At 41.3% G+C, this 20,398-nt stretch overlaps 1 protein-coding gene across 1 annotated transcript in view; it reads right to left on the reverse strand.

Moving 5' to 3' along the window:
• LOC135555846 (corticotropin-releasing factor receptor 1-like) overlaps positions 1–20,170 on the reverse strand; it is a 173,353-nt gene extending 153,183 nt beyond the window's left edge. Inside the window, exon 1 of the mRNA XM_064988613.1 lies at positions 19,065–20,170. Within this exon, the coding sequence (XP_064844685.1) occupies positions 19,065–19,088 (24 nt within the window). The 5' untranslated portion in view covers positions 19,089–20,170. The remainder of the gene's footprint in view (positions 1–19,064) is intronic.
• Positions 20,171–20,398: the final 228 nt, after the last annotated feature.

The raw sequence follows: 20,398 nt of genomic DNA on the forward strand, positions 1-20,398 counted from the left end.
AGGAGCGGCTGTTTGTGTTAGCTACAGTGTCTAAGCTTCACTTAACTAAAGTGAGCAGGCTGCTCACTGTGAATGAGTCAATAGTCTGGGACCAGCGGGAAAAGGGGCCCTGCTTGACATTCAGCACACCAGCAGCTTTCTAGGCAGAACTTCTGAAATGAATCAAACCGGAAGACGCTGTGGTTCCAAAATCTTCTCAAAATATGTTGATAATCCCACTTGGGGAGAGAAATCAAATGGCTAAAGGTTGGTGTATTATAACTGAGACTGAGGGCCTTTTGATGGTTGAGTGGCTTGATGGAGTGTTGGATGTGAAGATCACCTGGCAGAGGATGTGGCGGTGAGGTAAAATACAGTAAATTGGACATTTTCCGCAGTCACTGTGGTCTGGCCACACACTTAAATGAGTTTTCCTGCTCTTGGCCTGAGGGCAGATCAAATTTTAAAAGCCACTATAAACACCTCCGAAGGGGAAAGAGGAGAGACAAAGGTGCTTTCAAATTACCACAAGGATTAAAACTTTCTGCCCTGGTCTCAGTCTCCTGACGATGCAGGACATTCCAGTCATTTTAAACAGCCTCTCTCTCTCTCTTTCTCTCTCTCTCTCTCTACATCTCTTTCTGTCTCTCCATCCCTCTCTGTCTCTCTCCTTAGCACATAATCGAATCTCCATGGTCACTACACAAATCTTCCTCAAGGCTAGCGTTAGGCTTGTGCTAGCCACAGACTTAAGCTGTTAATTCCTCCACGGTGTGTGACAAAGCAGGCGAACTCGACGCGCAAACATGCAACAGTCAGGAGATGACTTACACTGCATTTATGGATGCGGAGCAAGGCAGCAGAGTCAACCGCCCGTGAATACATTTTCCATCACGCTCTCTGTGTTGCGTTTTGCAGTCTCAGAGGTGTCTTTTCAAATGGCTCATTTGAGATTCGGATTCAGAAAAGCGTTACTGTCCCATTGCCGAGCAATTTGGCTTTCTCTTTAAAGTTATGAAATACAAATGGGCATGGCACGATGACAAAGAAAAAGTTGCAGCACATGTAAAAGACAACACCGTCTACTGCAAAGACGACAAATTGTGAACGAGTCCATAAAAAGACAGTGTGCAGCACCATTATTTCATTAGGCTTTGCAGCCTCGCCGGCGCTGCGACGTGAGCGATGGGATGCAGAACTTGGTCTGCCTCTACCAGACTTAACAAACAATACATTACAACTAATGGGGGAGAGGGAGCGAAAGAAAAACAACACGAGTAGACAGTGATGAATGCCTTGTTTGTTCAACTACCAGATATCTCCAAGTTTGTTCAAACCTCCCACATTTCAAACAGAAGCCCCGCAGAGCAGGAAGCACACAGCAATGAAAAAGAATAGCACACAGAAGCCTTTGAGCTTCAGGAGAATGCAAAGTCTTTGCCTGCTTTGCATCCTGCACTGATGATTGATTTCACAGGCACAGCGAGGGAAGCTAGAATCAATCTAGGATGGCCGTCTTGCAAAAACCAACATTGATATATGGAGGTAAACACTTAAAGAAAAACCAGCTACCTTCACCCTCGCAGCCGGGCTGTATACTGTAATTTGTGTTCATCCGCCAACCTGTTTTGAAATTACATGGTAGATAGACAACCAGCACTACAGGTGCCATGGCAAGCTAACAAACTAACTAAGCAGGTGCCATGGCTAACTAACTAACTGGCACAGAGGATGGTGGGGACCGTGCTCCGTGGGCGTCAATAAGGATGACAGACCCTTGTCACTGTTGCCTGCCAGGCTGCCTGATCTACTTTGATCCCTGGGGCTAGATCCAGCTAGCATACTGTGGTGCTGCAGCCTCAGCAGCACCTCTGTTCCGTTTAAGGCTCTAATGGTGTTTACACATGCAGGGCATTATGACGCTCCACTGTTTACCCTGCCTTATTATCACAGGGGGGGAGGAGAGAGAGAGGAGAGAGAGGAGAGAGGAGAGAGGAGAGAGAATGTGTTGCTTGCATGGGTGGCATAATATGGATTGCATTATATTGATTGTTGGCCACACTTCCACTCCCTATCCCAGTTGTCAAACCATGGGTGTATGTTTGTTTGTGTGTCAGTCAGAGCTTGTGGGGTTTGTAGTATAGAGCTTGTGTGTTGGTGCATATCATGAAAGGCAAGTACGCAAGAATGCTAATACTGTCAAGAGACAGGTGTGTGCGTGCACTCACTTCGGTATCATTAATGGAAGTTATATGTTTGAGTGCTGTGTCGTCAGTACTGTAGGTGTATATTTGTAGGAGGCTGCATGGCATGTATCTATTAATTAATGAGGTAGGTTACTTGTTGTGGGTGTTGTGGGTCTCTCTATCCGTAACCATGGGAGCCAGGCCAGGGAACGTGTGTGTGTGTGTGTGTGTGTGTGTGTGTGTGTGTGTGTGTGTGTGTGTGTGTGTGTGTGTGTGTGTGTGTGTGTGTGTGTGTGTGTGTGTGTGTGTGTGTGTGTGTGTGTGTGTGTGTGTGTGTGTGTGTGTGTGTGTGTGCGTGCGTGCGTGCGTGCGTGCGAGCGAGCGAGCGAGCGAGCGAGTGAGTGATGGCTACTGAGGACACCAGAGCATCATAGCCCTGAGAGAAAACATGTCTATGGGAGATCCCTATTTCTTCCCATTTTGATTCCCTCTGAGGGAGGACTGTCGGATCAATATTTATTCTGCCTCCCCTATGGGCTGTGGTCAAAAGAAGTGCACTACATAGGGAATAGGGTGCCATTTGGGACAAAGACTAAATATGCATCTCTACTTTGCCTCTTCACTTGCCCTTGCGGTTGTGGTTGATTCTGGGCTGGTATCGCCGCTGTAAGGTTGTTAATTGTGATAAATGAGAATGTCACCAGCTCCTACGGTAGCCCAGCAAGTCAATATATTTTATGTCAGCTCTGGCATGGCACGGAGCTGATGTCTCTGTGGGTAATTAATGGAGGATGCTCGGGCTTGTATCAAGGATGGCGATAAAAAGGCACAGTGCACCTCTCTCTTGCAAACTCCTCTCTCTCCCTACTCTATAATTCTAGTGCAGCCACTTGGGCAGTCTTGTGTGTGTGTGTGTGTGTGTGTATATCTGTGTGTGTGTGTGTTTGTGTCCGTGTGTGTGCAGTACTGTGTTGTGCTTGCATGTGGGTGCATGTGTATGTTAGGGAATGGAGGTGATTGTACTCGTACATGTTCAAATAAATTAGACGTCGGAATGGTACGTGGATAAGATCCCTTGGTCATGCCCCATACAGACTGATTCTGTCCTTTGTAATTTTGTCTTTCCTCTGGAGAAACTAAACGATGACGTTCATCTGGATAGGTGCAGTCTCTCTGAGACGTTGTGACACGGGGGAGCGAAACATGGAGTCAAGCGCTTCCACTTGACTTCCTGCATATCTCAGGCGCCTCGAGCCTGCGACAGATACCGGGAGACCTGGGATATAAAAAAAAGTCCCCACTCACAGGACAATAAATATGTCACTCTGTCGTAGGAAAGGAGGCCAGTGTTTACAGCCTGACCAAGCATGGGTTATCAGGCCTCTGGACAATCCACAATGCACCATAAACATTACAGCAGAGATGGAGGGGGAGAGAGGGAGAGGGAAAAAAAGAGAGCAAAAGGAAGGGAAGAGTTTGTAGTATAGTGAAGACTTAAGGGCCATTTACATTATCTCTCTTCAACATCAGATTTGTTACTTCTCTGTTTATACTGGCCTTGGATGTTGTGTGGCCAAAGCTACATTCCTGCTTCATATGTGAGCGCAGCTATTAGCATACCGTAAATACCATAGTATATAGACAAACAAAATAAGGATAGCAATTGAAATTATACAGGAGCTTCTCATCTAAACCATATTCCACGTAATGTTTTACACTTAATTAATGCAATGATTCAAACATTTGTGGATATTTTCCAAATATATTTCCATTTGGCTGAAGCAAAAACGCTGTAAATAAATGTATATTAAAATTTCCATTGTAATTGTGTTGATGATTTTCTTGTGCTTATTCTATTTTATATGAATTGTGTCAAATAATTCAGAATCAGCTGCCATCAATACTTTGTAATGTTGAATTTGAAATAAACCATTCTAAATACAGTGCATTCGGTAAGAATTCAGACCCCTTGACTTTTTCCACATTTTGTTACTTACTGCCTTATTCTAAAATTGAATTACACATAATACCGTATAATGAAAAAAACACGAAGAAAACGTTTTTTAGACTATTTTGCAAATGTATAAAAAATGTCAAACTGAAATATTACATTTACATGGGTATTCACACCCTTTACTCAGTACTTTGTTGAAGCACATTCGGCAGCGATTGCAGCCTTGAGTCTTCTTGTGTATGATGCTACTGTACAAGCTTGGCACACCTGTATTTGGGGAGTTTCTCCCATTCTTCTCTGCAGATCCTCTCAAGCTCTGTCAGGTTGGATGGGGAGTGTTGCCACACAGCTATTATCAGGTCTCTCAGGAGATGTTCGATCGGGTTCAAGTCCGGGCTCTGGCTGGGCCACTCAAGGACATTCAGAGACTTGACTTGACCCGAAGCCACTCCTGCGTTGTCTTGGCTGTGTGCTTAGGGTCATTGTCCTGTTGGTTGGTTGAACCTTCGCCCCTGTCTGACATATATAGACAAGTGTGTGCCTTTCAAAATCATGTCCAATCAATGAAATATACCACAGGTGGACTCCAATCAAGTTGTAGAAACATTTAAATTATGATCAATGGAAACCGGATGCACCTGAGCTCAATTTCGAATCCATCCATCCAAGGGTATGAATACTAATGTAAATAAGGTATTTCTGTTTAAAATGTTTAATACATTTGCAAAATGTAAAAAAAAATCTGTTTTCGCTTTGTCATTATTGGTATTGTGTGTAGATTGCTGAGGTTTATTTTTTGTGATAAATTTTAGAATAAGGCTGTAACGTAACAAAATGTGGAAAAAGTCCAGGTGAATACTTTCCAAAGGCACTGCACACAGTAGAAGTTGGAGTAAATTGGAAAAGCAAGTAACTTAGAAGAACAACAAAAATAACATATTTAACTTGTAAAAGTACCTCTTGTTAGCTACTCCCTATAGTTGTGCAGAATTACACTAAACAAAAATATTCACCCAACATGTAAAGTGTTGATCCCATGTTTTATGAGCTGAAATAAAAAGCCCCAGAAGTTTTGCCAAGACAATCCATCCACCTGACAGGTGTGGCATATCAAGAAGATGATTAAACAGCATGATCATTACACAGGTGCACCTTGTGCTGGGGGCAATAAAAGGCCACTTTAAAATATGCAGTTTTGTCTCACAACACAATGCCACATGTCTCAAGTTTTCTGGGAGAATGCAATTGGCATGCTGATTGCAGGAATGTCCACCAGAGCTGTTTAGAGCATTTAATGTTCATTTCTCTACCATGAACTGCCTTCAACGTCGTTTTAGAGAATTTGGCCGTACGTCCAGCTGATCTCAAAACCGCAGACCACGTGTAACTATGCCAGCCCAGGACCTCCACATCTGGCTTCTTCACATGTGGCATCGTCTGAGGGGGGAGTAATTATGTCTGTAATAAACCCTTTTGTGGGGAAAAACTAATTCTTATTTGCTGGGCCTGGCTCTCCAGTGGGTGGGCCTATGCCCTCCCACCCCTGCTCAGTCATGTGAAATCCATAGATTAGGGCCTAATTTATTTAAATTGACTGATTTCCTGATACGAACTCTAACTGAGTACAATCTTTGAACTTGTGGCATGTTGCGTTTATATTTTTGCTTCAATATAGTTCACATCAATAACAGTTGAGTGAAAAGGCTTGTTATTTACAGACTATCGAGACACGGCTATAGTGTCTCTTCGCCCTACATCATAAATATCTCCCGCTTCCTTTCCTAATCAGCTAATTTGTGAGCTGCTTTAGGGCTATGTAATTGCACTGATAATAAGAATACAAAACCTCCACAAATAAACCAATAAACAACACAAGCATCCAATTCTGTTCTCCCCAACTACACTCCAGTCCTCTGATCAAACAAAAGGAAAAAGAAAAACAACATACCCCTTTTGGGAACTGCAAACAATTGCTTTGGTGGGTTTGTGTTAGCTTTAAGTGGGAAACCGAGTACGTACTCTGCAAAAACAAAACAATCACACAGTAACTTAATTTAAGTAACTTATCGGAAAAGTCAACCAAACCATGGTTGGCACTCCAAAGCTTTGTTATGGCACCGCCCTCAGTACCTGCTGCTCTCAAACCACCATAGACTGTGCACTTTCATTTAATTATTTTGCAGATTTGAGTGGTCAATTGGCTTGGGTGAAACCCTGATGCAGGTATGGAAATGTGCTGCCTTTGTCCTCCCCTGAGTTAGTTGGGAAAGATTTTTTGTCATAGTTATTCAACCAAAAAACCTTAACAAGATTCAAAGCTGCATGGGACTCAAAGAAATAGTCCCCTTGAATTAGTACAGTGCCTTCAGAAAGTATTCATACCCCTTGACTTTTTTTTACCACCTGAATTAAAACATTTATTAAATCGTTTTTTTTCTCAGCTATCTACACAGAAGACCCCATAATAACAAAGTGAAAACATGTTTTTGAAATATAGAAATATCTAATTTACATACACTACCGTTCACTTAGGAAAATCACATTTTTTGCCCATTAAAATAACATCAAATTGATCAGAAATACAGTGTAGACATTGTTAATGTTGTAAATTACTATTGTAGCTGGAAATGGATGGAATATCTACATAGGCGTACAGAGGCCAATTATCAGCAACCATCACTCCTGTGTGCCATTGGCACGTTGTGTTTGATAATCCAAGTTTATGATTTTAAAAGGCTAATTGGTCATTAGAAAACCCTTTTGCAATTATGTTAGCACAGCTGAAAACTGTTGTTCTGATTAAAGAAGCAATAAACTGGCCTTCTTTAGATTAGTTGAGTATCTGGAGCATCAGCATTTGTGGGTTCGATTACAGGCTCAAAATGGCCAGAAAGAAAGTACTTTGTTCTGAAACTCGTCAGTCAATTCTTGTTCTGAGAAAGGAAGGCTATTCCATGCGAAAAATTGCCAAGAAACTGAAGATCTCTTACAACGCTGTGTACTACTCCCTTCACAGAACAGCGCAAACTGGCCCTAACCAGAATAAAAAGATGAGTCGGAGGCCCCGGTGCAGAACCGAGCAAGAGGACAATATATTAGAGTGTCTAGTTTGAGAAACAGATGCCTCACAAGTCCTCAACTGGCAGCTTCATTAATTAGTACCCCCCAAAAAATAAAAAAATAAAAAATGTCTCAACATCAACAGTGAAGACGCGACGTCTGGATGTTGGCCTTCTAGGCAGAGTTGCAAAGAAGAATCCATATCTCAGACTGGCAAATAAAAATAAAAGATGGGCAAAATAACAGAGGAACTCTGCCTAGAAGGCCAGCATCCTTTTCTTTCAAAAACAAGGACATTTCTAGGTGTCCCCAAAATTTGAATGGTAGTGTAAGTATTCACATCCAAAGCACTTTTGGCAGTAATTACAGCTGTAAGTCTCTAAGAGCTTTGCACACCTGGATTGTACAATATTTGCCCATTATTCTTTTAAAGAATTCTTCAAGCTCTGTCAAGTTGATTGTTGATCATAGTTAGATAGCCATTTTCAAGTCTTCAAGGTAAGGTTCTGTATTTATGTTCTTAGTCAACCTTGTGAGAGGAATTACGATGTGGGGAACAGAGAACTCCTCGCCATCAAGCTGGCCATCGAGGAGTGGCACCACTGGTTGGAGGGCACACAACATCCCATTCTCGTCCTAACAGATCATCGTAATATGGAATATATCAAAGGGGCCAAGAGGTTAAACTCCAGACAAGCCCGCTGGGCTGCCTTCTTCACACGCTTCCATTTTCATGCTACTTACATCCCTGGAAAGAAAAACGTAAAAGCTGATGCTCTCTCCCGCCAGTTTGACCAACCAGTAACTCAGACCCTCCATCCATTCTTCCTTCCTCTTGCATTATGGGACCGGTACAGTAGGAGGTTCACTCTGCCTTACAAGAAGCCCTAACCTCAGACCCGGCTCCTCCTGGGACACCAGCTGGGAGGAGTTACATACCAGCAGCTGTGAGACCCCAACTGATACAATGGTGTCACACGTCCTTGGGGTCAGGACATCTGGGCATTACACGAACCACTGAACATCTAACCGTAAATTCTGCTGGTCTTCACTGAAATCCGACGTAAGGGATTACGTACTCTCCTGTCCAGTCTGTGCCCAAACCAAAAGCCCTCGCGATCTCCCTTCTGGTAAGCTTCAACCTTTGCCAATCCCTCACAAACTCTGGTCCCACATAGCTGTTGACTTCATCACAGACCTTCCTGAATCCTCTGGTAACACCACCATCCTTGTCATAGTAGACCGTTTTTCAAAAATGTGTCATCTTACCTATGTTGTCATCTTACTATGTTCCAGCAGGTGTTCCATCTGTATGGGATTCCGAAGGACTATCGACCCTGGGCCCCAGTTTGTCTGCCTCTCCACACGACCGGAGTCGTGTGGAGCCCAGTTTATTCTGCCTCTCCACACGACTGGAGTCGGTATGTGGCCTGGGCCGAATACGCTCAGAACTCACTCATGCATTCATCCCTCCGCCTTACTCCGTTTCAGTGGGTACTTGGTTACCAACCCCCCACATTTCCCTGGGAGGCGGAGCCTGGTACTGTCCCAGCTGTCGACGACTGGTTTCGGCATAGTGAACAGGTATGAGAGATCGCTCACCGGTATCTGCAGGAAGCCTCCAATACCCAGAAACACTTTGCCGACAGACGCCGCCGACCTACGCCACTCTTTCACCCCAAACAGCGTGTGTGGCTCTCTACCAGAGACAACTGGCTCTGCCTTGCTTGATAACTTTTTATGTCCTCGCTTCATTGGTCCCTTCAAGATAACCCATCGCTTCAACCCTGTCAGGTACCACTTCCAATTACCCAGTCAGTACTGTACTTACAGTACTGTAAGGTCAGCCTTGTGTTCTGCTTCGTTGTGTTCTTTAACGTAGCCCTGTCTTTCATTTTTTCATTGAGTTGACCTATTTTAGTTACTCGCCTGGTCTCGTCAGCTCCTTATTTAGTTCAGTTCATTCTGTTAATTTTCTTAGTCAACCTTGTGCTCTGTTTCGTTGTGTTCTTGTGAGGTATTGTTCATTTTGACTCTACTAAGCCTTTTCCTAGCTTGTTTGTGAGAACCAGTTTTAGCCTTCAGTCCTAGTTTTTTTTCACCTGCCTGTTTTCCAACCGATGTATGACCATTGCCTGCCTGTGACCACTATTCCTGCCTTCTGCGAAGATGTAATATACACCTGCCACACTGAATGTGAATCTACACCTTTAAGTTAAACTGTAACTAGGCCACTTTTAGGAACATTCAATGTCATCTTGATAAGCAACTTTAGTGTAGTTTTGTCCTTGTGTTTTAGGTTATTGTCTTGCTGAAAGATGAATTTGTCTCCCAGTGTCTGTTGGAAAGCAGACTGAACAAGATCTTCCTTTTAGATTGCACCTGTAGCTCTATTCCATTTCTTTTTATCCCAAAAACAACCTAATAAGTTGACTGAGAACACATTCACAGCAACGACGACCTGGGGAATAGTTACAGGGGAGCAAATGAGCCACTTGGAAACTGGGGATTATTAGGTGACCATGGTTTGAGTGACAGATTAGGAATTTAGCCAGGACACCGGGGTTAATAACTCTACTGTTATGATAAGTGATAATGATTTTCTTTAATGACCTCAGAGGGTCAGGACATCCATTTAACATCCCATCTGAAAGACAGCACCCTACACAGGGCAATGTCCGCAATCACTATGTGATATTTTTTAGACCAGAGGAAAGAGTGCCTCCTACTGTCCCTCCAACACCACTTCCAGCAGCATCTGGTCTCCCATCCAGGGACTGACCAGGATCAACCCTGCTTAGCTTCAGAAGCAAGCCAGCAGTGGTATGCAGGGTGGTATGCTGCTGGATACCAGCAAGCATGAAAATAATAAGGTATACTCAGTGATGTGTTGTGATGGATTTGCTCCAAACATAACACTTTGTATTCACGACAAAAAGTACATTTTCTTTGCCAATTTTCTTGCAGTATCTCTTAAGTGCCTTGTTGTACACAAGATGCATGTTTTGTAATATTTGTATTCTGCATAGGCTTCCTTCTTTTCAGTCTGTCATTTACGTCAGCATTGTGGAGTAACTACAATGTTGCTGATTCATCCTCATTTTTCACCTATCACAGCCATTAAACTATCTAACTTTTTTAAAATCACAATTGGCCTCATGGTGAAATCCCTAAGCAGTTTCCATCCTCTACGGCAACTGAGTTAGGAAAGATGCTTGTATCTTTGTAGTGATTGGGTGCATCGATACACCACCCAAAGCCTAATAACTTTGTCATGCTCAAAGGGATATTCAGTGTCTGCTTAAAATGTCTTTATACGTCTACCAATCAATGCCCATCCTTGTTAGGCATTGAAAACCCCGCCGTGGCCTTTGTGGTTGAATCTGCATGAAACTCACTATTCTACAATCTTTTTAACCACTGTCACTGAACACGGAATGAGTCCATGCCATTTATCATAAGATTTGTTCAGCACATTTTTACTGAATGTATTTAGACTTGCCATAACAAAGGTGTTGAATACTTATTGACTCAAGACATTTTAGCCTCAAATTATTATTCTTTTTTCATAACAAACAAAATTCCACTTTGATATTATGTGGTATTGTCACTAGATCAGTGACACAAAATCTCAATGCAATCAATCTTAAATTCAGGCTGTAATAAGACAAAATGTGGAAAAAGTAAAGCACTGCATGTCTCTAACAGGATAAAATACCTGGATGATACACTCTACACACGGCATTTAGCTTTGTAGTAAAAGCAGAACAGGTTTGATACGGACGTACAATACAAGAGTATGAACAAACTTACAATGTATTGTGTTTACGCACTCTCCAACTCAAGAGCTATGTAAGAATCATGAAGCAATTATGTTTTGAAAAAATCATGGGGCAGTTTCCCAGGTCTGGATTAAGCCTACTTTCAAACCGATCAGAATTTCCATTAAACGTGGTTTGGCATCCAGGGGAATACTTAATCTGGGTCTGCAAAACTGGCCGATGGATTCCTTTTCAGACATTATGAGACTGTTATCCCTTAGACTCTAAGGTGAATAGCCTTTGAGTACTATACTGAAAATAGACTACACAAAAAAATAAATGAGTTTGACAGTCTACATCTCAACAATGGCTAGCCTTTGAAAAATAAATAAAAGATTACATTTGTCCAGAAATAGTTGCTTTATTGCTTTGGTATTCATTTGACTTAGCCATGTTCAGTTATGTAAGGACTAGACAGCAAAAGCTCAGTGATTTTCAGTTTCACAATGCTCATGTTGGAAAATAATCATCTCTGTATTGTTATATCTATGACAATACCCCCATCACTAAACCTTAACAACATGAAGAGTAAACCAATCAGATTCAGATTATGGACGGACAAAGTAAAGCATGAAGTAAATAGGAAAATAGGAACATAAATAGGAATAGATAGATAGAGAGGCAGTGTGTCCGTGTTATTACATGAGTTTCTGGATGTCCAGTTTTACCAATTAAACTTTAATAGTCAATCCACAGCTTAGAATTATCTTTACATTAGATATCACTGTCTGTGAATCATACCCCTTCAGCCCTGTGCTATGCAATCTCTAACAGTTATCTTCCAATGCTTCAGTGCTGCTTTTTCCAAGGTCAAATAAATAGAGTGGCCCATATCTAATCTATTCAGTATACCTACAAACACCAGTTAAGACCGTGTTACAATATAGCCACGACTGCATCGTCTCTATGTAACCAGGTTATTACACCACCGTCGCCCCAACCACGTCTTTCCACAGCACTGATTGGCCTTATGACTGACACATCAGTTCCTTACAGCACCCCTATGGAAACAAGACAGCGAGGCATGCGTCCCAAATGGCACCCTATTCCCCACATAGTGCACTACTTCTAATAGCCCAATGGACCCTCTTGGAATAGGGTGCCATTTGGGACGCAGACAGTGAGTGCTCCTACAGTGTGTTTAAGTGCTTTTATACATGTGTCTGTGAGCATAGCGTGATGTAGAAAAATAAATGACAGCCATGCAAGTCAACAGATGGATCGCAGTTTGGCTTGCCCGGAATTATTTCCTTTATTTTATTAAAGGGTCAATATGGGAACGGTGAATACATTTTGACATTTTAAAAGTGGCGGCTGCGTTGTTTTTGTTTGAATCTCAGACTGCCCCTTTAAATACCCAGCTCTCTGAGGTTTCACTTGAAATTGATCAGACCCATTTTCTGAGAATTTTACAGGGCTCATGTTGTAAGGGGCTTAGGGAAAGGAGAAGCAAAGGCTTTTCCCGAGCAACTATGATTGTTATCATCCGCATTTGATCTAAAACTGATTACCTTTGGTACATAATGTCCTGTCCTCCGATTTAGTTATCTTTTTCATAGAATGAATTTACACAGGAGGCAATCAATATGTAGCTAACCAAAGATTGCAACTACCGGTACATCGTAAGCCATCAGTCGATGTGATGTGTAGTGACAAATTATTTTGCTTCATACCATTTCCAATTTCTTTTGACACATTGTATTGTTTTGAGGAACTCTGAAAGTACACTACCGTTCTAAAGTTTGTGGTCACTTAGAAATGTCCTTGTTTTTGAAACAAAAGCACGTATTTTGTGATTTAAGATGGGCAAAAGAACACAGACACTGGACAGAGGATTAGCTAACACAACGTGCCAATGGAACACAGGAGTGATGGTTGCTGATAATGTGCCTTTGTACGCCTATGTAGATATTCTTTTACAAAATCAGCAGTTTCCAGCTACAACAGTCATTTACAACATTAACAGTGTCTACACTGTATTTCTGACCCATTTGATGTTATTTTAATGGACAAAAAAAATGCTTTTCATTCAAAAACAAGACATTTCTAAGTGACCCCAAACTTTTGAATGGTAGTGTATGTATTGCAATCCAAATCTAATTTCTACTTTATTACTTTTTTTAAAATCAGGATTTTAGATGTGGTGGTCTAAAGAAGCATGATATCCTGTGACTCAATAAAAACAAGTGGTTAGAATTTCTCCTCCCATTGCTTGCTATACCTTGGGACCAATTGCATAGAAGTGGCATAGATTTCTCATGGGCTAGACTAGGAAACATCTACTAAAATCTGCAGCAGAACTCTTGTCATGATGAGTGACATTGATCTATTCATCAATGCGATAGGTTCAGGGCTGTGCATGACCAGGGTCATATTCATTAGGGGGAATCATTTTCAAAATGGACTGAAACAGGGAGTTACCACTGTACATGAACTTGTCCAATAAAAACACTGAGTAGCAAAACGGTTTGCTACGCTGTGCTCTACTGAACATGACCCTGACCAGATAGAAGAGTGCCCTCCTCTGGCCTTCAACTCATCCCACCTGACCTTAATAGAGAGAACCTGTACTTCTGATAAATGTCCATTCTTGCAGAGTGCAAACACTACATTTCCATATCCACTGTAATAGACTTCTGTACTGATAGATACACCTGGCAGCCACACCTATAGTATAGCCCAGTATGACATACTGTATAGTGGGATATTGGTTATTTACTGGGCTTCAAACTTTGACTGATTGAAGTTCTCAAGCCTCATCCTATCTGCCGAAATCAGTCCAGTCACCTTGGCTTGGGGAAGGTGGGCTTTAAAACATGTGTGTGCTGGCAACCTAGCTATCATTGATTAATATGTTCAGTTGGAGCTGCTGATGCAAGCGCTTTCAAGGATTTCAGCCTTGCGCCGACAAACACATACTTTATCATCAATGTATAGCCACCTGCTTGGTATAGTGCACTATACAGGGAAAAGTGTAATATTTCAGACGCAGGCAAGATATTCTATAGATTTATAGGTGACGGGAGTCGGGAGAGAAGGACGCACATTATGCATCTTGAAAGGTCAAACCATAGTGTACAGTAAATGCATGTATTCCATATACAGTGGAAGTTGGAGGTTTACATATACCTTAGCCAAATACATTTAAACTCAGTTTTTCACAACTCCTGACATTTAATCCAAGTAAAAATTCCCTATTTTAGATCAGATAGGATCACCACTTTAGTTTAAGAATGTGAAATGTCAGAATAATAGTAGAGAGAATAATTTATTTCAGCTTTTATTTCTTTCATCACATTCCCAGTGGGTCAGAAGTTTACATACACTCAATTAGTATTTGGTAGCATTGCCTTGAAATTGTTTAACTTGGGTCAAAGGTTTTGGGTAGCCTTCCACAAGCTTCCCACAATAAGTTTGGTGAATTTTGGCCCATTCCTCCTGACAGAGCTGGTAACTGAGTCAGGATTGGCCACCTTGCTCGCACACGCTTTTTCAGTTCTGCCAACAAATTTTCTATAGGATTGGGGTCAGGGCTTTGTGAGGGTCACTCCAATACCTTGACTTTGTTGTCCTTAAGCCATTTTGCCACAACTTTGCATTGGGGTCATTGTCCATTTGAAAGACCCATTTGCGACCAAGCATTAACTTCTGACTGATGTCTTGAGAGGTTGCTTTAATATATCCACCTACATTTCCTCCCTCATGAAGCCATCTATTTTGTGAATTGCGCCAGTCCCTCCTGTAGCAAAGCACCCCACAACATGATGCTGCTACCCCCGTGCTTCACGGTTGGGATGGTGTTCTTCGCCTAGCAAGCCTCCACTTTATCCCTCAAACATAATGATGGTCATTATGGCCAAACAGTTCTATTTTTGTTTCATCAGACAAGAGGACATTTCTCCAAAAAGTATGATCTTTGTCCCCATGTGCATTTGCAAACCGTAGTCTGGCTTTTTTTATGGCGGTTTTGGAACAGTGGATTCTTCCTTGCTGAGCGGCCTTTCAGGTAATGTCGATATAGGACTCGTTTTACTGTGGATATAGATACTTTTGTACCTGTTTCCTCCAGCATATTCACAAGGTCCTTTGCTGTTGTTCTGGGATTGATTTTTACTTTTCGCACCAAAGTACATTCATCTCTAGGAGACAGAACGTGTCTCCTTCCTGGGGGGTATGATGGCTGCGTGGTCCCATGATGTTTATACTTGCACACTCTTTTTTGTACAGATGAACGTGGTACCTTCAGGCTTTTGGAAATTGCTCCCAAGGATGAACCAGACTTGTGGAGGTCTACAATTGTTTTTCTGAGTTCTTGGCTGATTTCCTTTGATTTTCCCATGATGTCAAGCAAAGAGGCACTGAGTTTGAAGGTAGGACTTGAAATACATCTACAGGTACACCTCCAATTGACTCAAATTATGTCAATTAGCCTATCAGAAGCTTATAAAGCCATGACATATTTTCTGGAATGTTCCAAGCTGTTTAAAGGCACAGTCAACTTAGTGTATGTAAACTTCTGACCCACTGGAATTGTGATACAGTGAATTATAAGTGAAATGATCTGTCTGTAAACAATTGTTGGAAAAATTACTTGTGTCATGCACAAAGTAGATGTCCTAACCAACTTGCCCAAACTATAGTTTGCTAACAAGAAAATTGTGGAGTGGTTGACTTCAATCCGACATCAATTGTAGGTCGTCAAAGAGACACATGACTGTGGTAAAGGTTGCCGGCACTGTTCATGGTCACACAAATGTATTATATTCCCCAATGGCAGCTTCTGGTGTGAAAGGAAACCAATCCAAATGGCACCCTGCATTCTATAAAAATATAGTCAACACCTCAGGGGTGTAAAGTACTTATTAAGTAAAAATATTTAATGTACTACTTAAAGTAGTTTTGGGGGTATCTGTACTTTTACTTTGCCATTTATATTTTTTCAACAACTTTTAATTTTACTCCACTACATTCCTAAAGAAAATGAACACACTTTTTACTCCATTCATTTTCCCTGACACCCAAAAGGACAGAAAAACAGTCCAATTCCCACACATCAAGAGAACATCCCTGGTCATCCCTGTTGCCTCTTATGTGGCAGACTCACTAAACACAAATGCTCCAATTGTAAATGCTTCATTTGTAAATGAGTGTTGACAGCAAGAATCCCAAATAGATTTGACAAAAGAAGAAGAATTTCAAACACTGATTACATTGAGTTACGATAACCTCTTTATTTATGTGTGGGAATACTTGGGAACAGATTTCCTGAATTGCAATCTATTTGAGCTGATTTCCTGATTTCCTTACGGTCTTATATGTAATAATAAAGATATATTTTTTTTCTACGAAAAAATTGGGGGGCCAAATAAAATCACCTGGGTGCCGAATTTGGCCCACGGGCCGCCTATTGTAGAACCTTGTTGTATCGTGCTAGCACACACTGTTATTCCTCAAAAGCCAGTTTCCCATCAGTCAGACAAGCAGCCATTGGTATTCAGCTATGTGATATGGTTGGCCGGTAGGATTTCTATCTCTGTTGCTTCTGTGCCCGTAGAAATATAATTACTATAGTATACTAGAATTAACTGGAATTGAATGGGAATGTTCGTTCTGTTGTCTGGCCCTTTCCATCAGAGGGCTCTGTGATGAGTTAATTAGTTCAGCGAGGACAGACAGACTCAGACTGTGACTGTGACTACTAGGGGTACATTGAGATCTCTAATTAAAGAGGTGGACATTGAGATTTTATTGAGGAATAGTTTATATGAGAGGCTGAACAGACTGGAGTCTCACTGACATTCACACCTGATGAAGGGACAAGGATCTGCATGCCTCTGAAAGAGGGCCCTGTTTAGGACTATCCTTAAAAGTTTGGTAGAGAGGAAAAAATATGTAGGCCTACAGAGTCTGTCTGCCAGGCAAATTGGGAGTATAAAAATGACATTATGTTGGTGATTCATTCGAAAATGTAAAATGTATAGTTTGGTGGACAGGAAAACAATGTTTACAGAGTCAGACAGTTTGTCAAATGGAGAGTATAAAAATGACATATTGTTGATTCACTTTAACATGATCAAATGTACATATCAAATGAATCATATGAAAATCAAAGACATGGGATGGTTGCTCAGTCAAAACGAAAGTGATCTGATCATTTGCACGTTTTCTAGCTAGATGATTGATCTGCAATCAGATATGCACAGTTGGTTTTAATTGCATTTTCACTTCCTCATTGTCCAGGTTGTATTTTCTGCTTTAATTAGAATGTCAACCCTCACTGCATTTAAAACTGTCAATCACTTCACCTCATAGCCCAGGGTAGAGTTCCCTAATCTCTCTCCATTGGACAAATGCCAGACTAACCTCAAGCAATATAGGATTTGTGTGATTCACAGGCAGTGGCTGTGTAGAAATGAATCCCCTACTGCACCTGCATGAGTTTGATTCTCACTGCATCAGGGTGTCTATATTGAGACTGTTTTTAATATACTGCACAAAGAAGGTATGATCATATGCATACACCAGAAACACAAGTGGCTGTAAGCCAAACATTTTCAGCGTAATCATTAGGTATGCGTGCAAGAAATTGTGTCAACCTTTCCGTATTTACTGCTCCTTGTCGTGAGGTATTGCATGGGTAATCCTTGCTTTATACAACAGAACACATGGATCATTTCTGTTCCATGCAGAATTAGAAGGCTTTGTATCTCTGCCCTGTGTTTCCACTGTATAAGCTTACTTTCTCTTTACACTTGTGCAACCTTTTGTAAAGCTGTCAACTCTGCACAGCATAAAGCATTCATTTTGGCCACAAGTTGTGTCAAAAGCTTTTTATCATAAAGTGAAAACAACGAGAATAAAGTGGCTTGTCAGGTGTCGGCAATGTCAATGGTTCGAAGAAGCTTAATTTTAGTGTTTGTATTTTGATTTATGATATCAAAATGCGGTGCGCTATGCAGCGAGGTGCCAAACCTCTCCAACTTCGCGCAATTAAGATTGAAGAATCCCGGACAAGTAGTAGGCCTATGCAAGTGCTGAATAGTTGTTTTGTTGCTGTCGGTGCTTTCAATCTCCGCAGGTCATGTAGGCTATGTGGATGTGATGATTGTATAAGAAAACAGACATATTTAATCCTACCGATTTAGATTTGACCCTCACTCAACCGTGTAACGACAATGCGTAATCTTCTCCTGAGTTAGGCGAAATCAGGCGAGCCACAACAACACCAAAGATTGACTGAAAGATTTAGATTCATCCCAAAAGCTGTGGCCAACAGCCACGTGTCTCCTGCGGATTTAAATTAAATTGAATACCTGCTGAGTCTTATTTGCCATATTTATTGTCTCAGCATTATCAGCGCGTAACTGCGTTTAATTGTATTCTTGAATACAAGCCATGTGAATGAATCAACAACAAAAAAATGCATATCACAATATTTAGCAATATCCCTATTAATAATAATAGTTCATAGTGCTTGAAAGCCCCAGTGCCAATATAACTTGCATTTGAAGTAATATTATTCACCAGACATTATTCTTTGCAGGTGTTGTAAACGGAACACACACGCACACATATACTGCACACACACACTTTTACATTCATGCTTTGCTGCTGCTACTCTTTTCCTTATTTTACTCTTATTATTATCTATCCTGATGCCTACCCTGCCCTCGTGTACATATCTCCCCCAATAAACTCGTACCACTGCAAATTGATCTGGTACGCCTACTGGTGGCCTATTATCTGTATATAGCTCCATTCTTGAGTATTTTATTTTATTCTTCGTGTTACTATTTTATTTGTATTATTAATTTGTAACTCTGCATCGTTGGGAAGGGCTCTTAAGCAAGCCTTTCACGATAAAGACTACACCAGTTGTATTCCGCGCATGAGACACATACAATCTGATTTGATTTGATTTGAAAAAACAAAAAACAAATCTGTCCCAAGCAGTGAGAGGCAAAAACACAATCTCAGCTGCGAACAAAACCATTTTTTAACAACATAGCAGTTAACTGAAAGGACAACAATGATTTAAAAGCATCTTGCATGCACCTGACATACCTGGGGAAGAATTCGCAGCCACATTTTTCTGTGCGTTTATTTGCTGATATCTCCAAACTGCACTCCTGCCTTCCCGCAGTTACCGAGTTACCACGAGATGCCTCCGGTACCGGATTAGGGACACTCAATTCTCACAAGAGAGGATATCACACCACTTTCGGAATGAATCTTGCCCACATGAACAACCAACAGTTACTTATCGTTATGCATTTTCTCAAATATGAAGTCCCAATAAAGTGTTTAAGTAAATGTTCATTTATTTTATAACACAGCCTATAAATTGCCGGTCATTATTTTATCGAGATATGTTTGGTGTTAATCGATGTCAGTCCATTTCAGAGGAAATTCAAACGTCTCTTCGGAAATATTTTTTGTATAATGTTGATCCGTAGTAGTCTATTTCCTTCTGTATTACACCGCTATATATTCCTGTGAATGGACTTTCCAGGGTACTGCGTTTAGCTTGGTTTTAATAATAGCCTACATGTAAATATCTATTGTTCTCCATGTACATAAAACGAACATTAGAGGTTCCGTCCGAAGTATCCAATAATTAATTCCGTGGGCCTATTGAAATTCGGTCAGAGATTGATGTCGGGTCTCGCCAACTTCAAAGCGTTACAGCCTTTTGCGTCGTCCTTTTTCAATCCCTCTTCATAACAGTCCTCTCATGTATTGTTTTTTTTGTTCGATGTGCGACTGGCCAGTTCCTCCAATATTTATTTTCTCAATGCTAAGGTCTCCAAAATACCATTTAACTTATAATATCTAGTCAACATACACCACAGCATTAATTAAATCTGCCAACTGCGCTCCAAAAAGTGAAAAGGGAAGAGTGCTTCGCAGGCTCAGCTTCAGAAATCGCCTAATATGATGTGTTTGACAAAACTATACCGGTATCCTCTTAACGCAGTGGCGGGCCACAGTCTTTCTCGCGCTTGGGGTTTTCCAGCTCCGTTTCCACTTCACTGCAGTTCGACCGGCTGCTTTTAGAATTTGAAATATTTTGTTTGCGGTACTGCTCTCCCAGCCTCCATAGGCAAATAGTACAAACTCCAGCATGCGATCGCATAGACTGTCTTACGTCACCACACACTTTGCAGCTCTCCTCGCTTCACTTCAGTTTTTCCTCCCGAGAGCAAATTAACTTGTATTGCACTTCATCAAAACAACATGTTAGATCTGTTCTCGATATATGTCCAATGGTACACACCAACTCCAGGGAGCACGAAAATGTATGTCTGTGAAGCTGTAATATGGTTCAATGAAAGCAATAATTTGCCAAATAGGCCCATTGAAGCCCCCTTGAAAGCTCTAGACCCATGTCATATATT

Source organism: Oncorhynchus masou, chromosome 15 (genome assembly GCF_036934945.1).
Source record: "Oncorhynchus masou masou isolate Uvic2021 chromosome 15, UVic_Omas_1.1, whole genome shotgun sequence".
Lineage (NCBI taxonomy): Eukaryota > Metazoa > Chordata > Actinopteri > Salmoniformes > Salmonidae > Oncorhynchus > Oncorhynchus masou.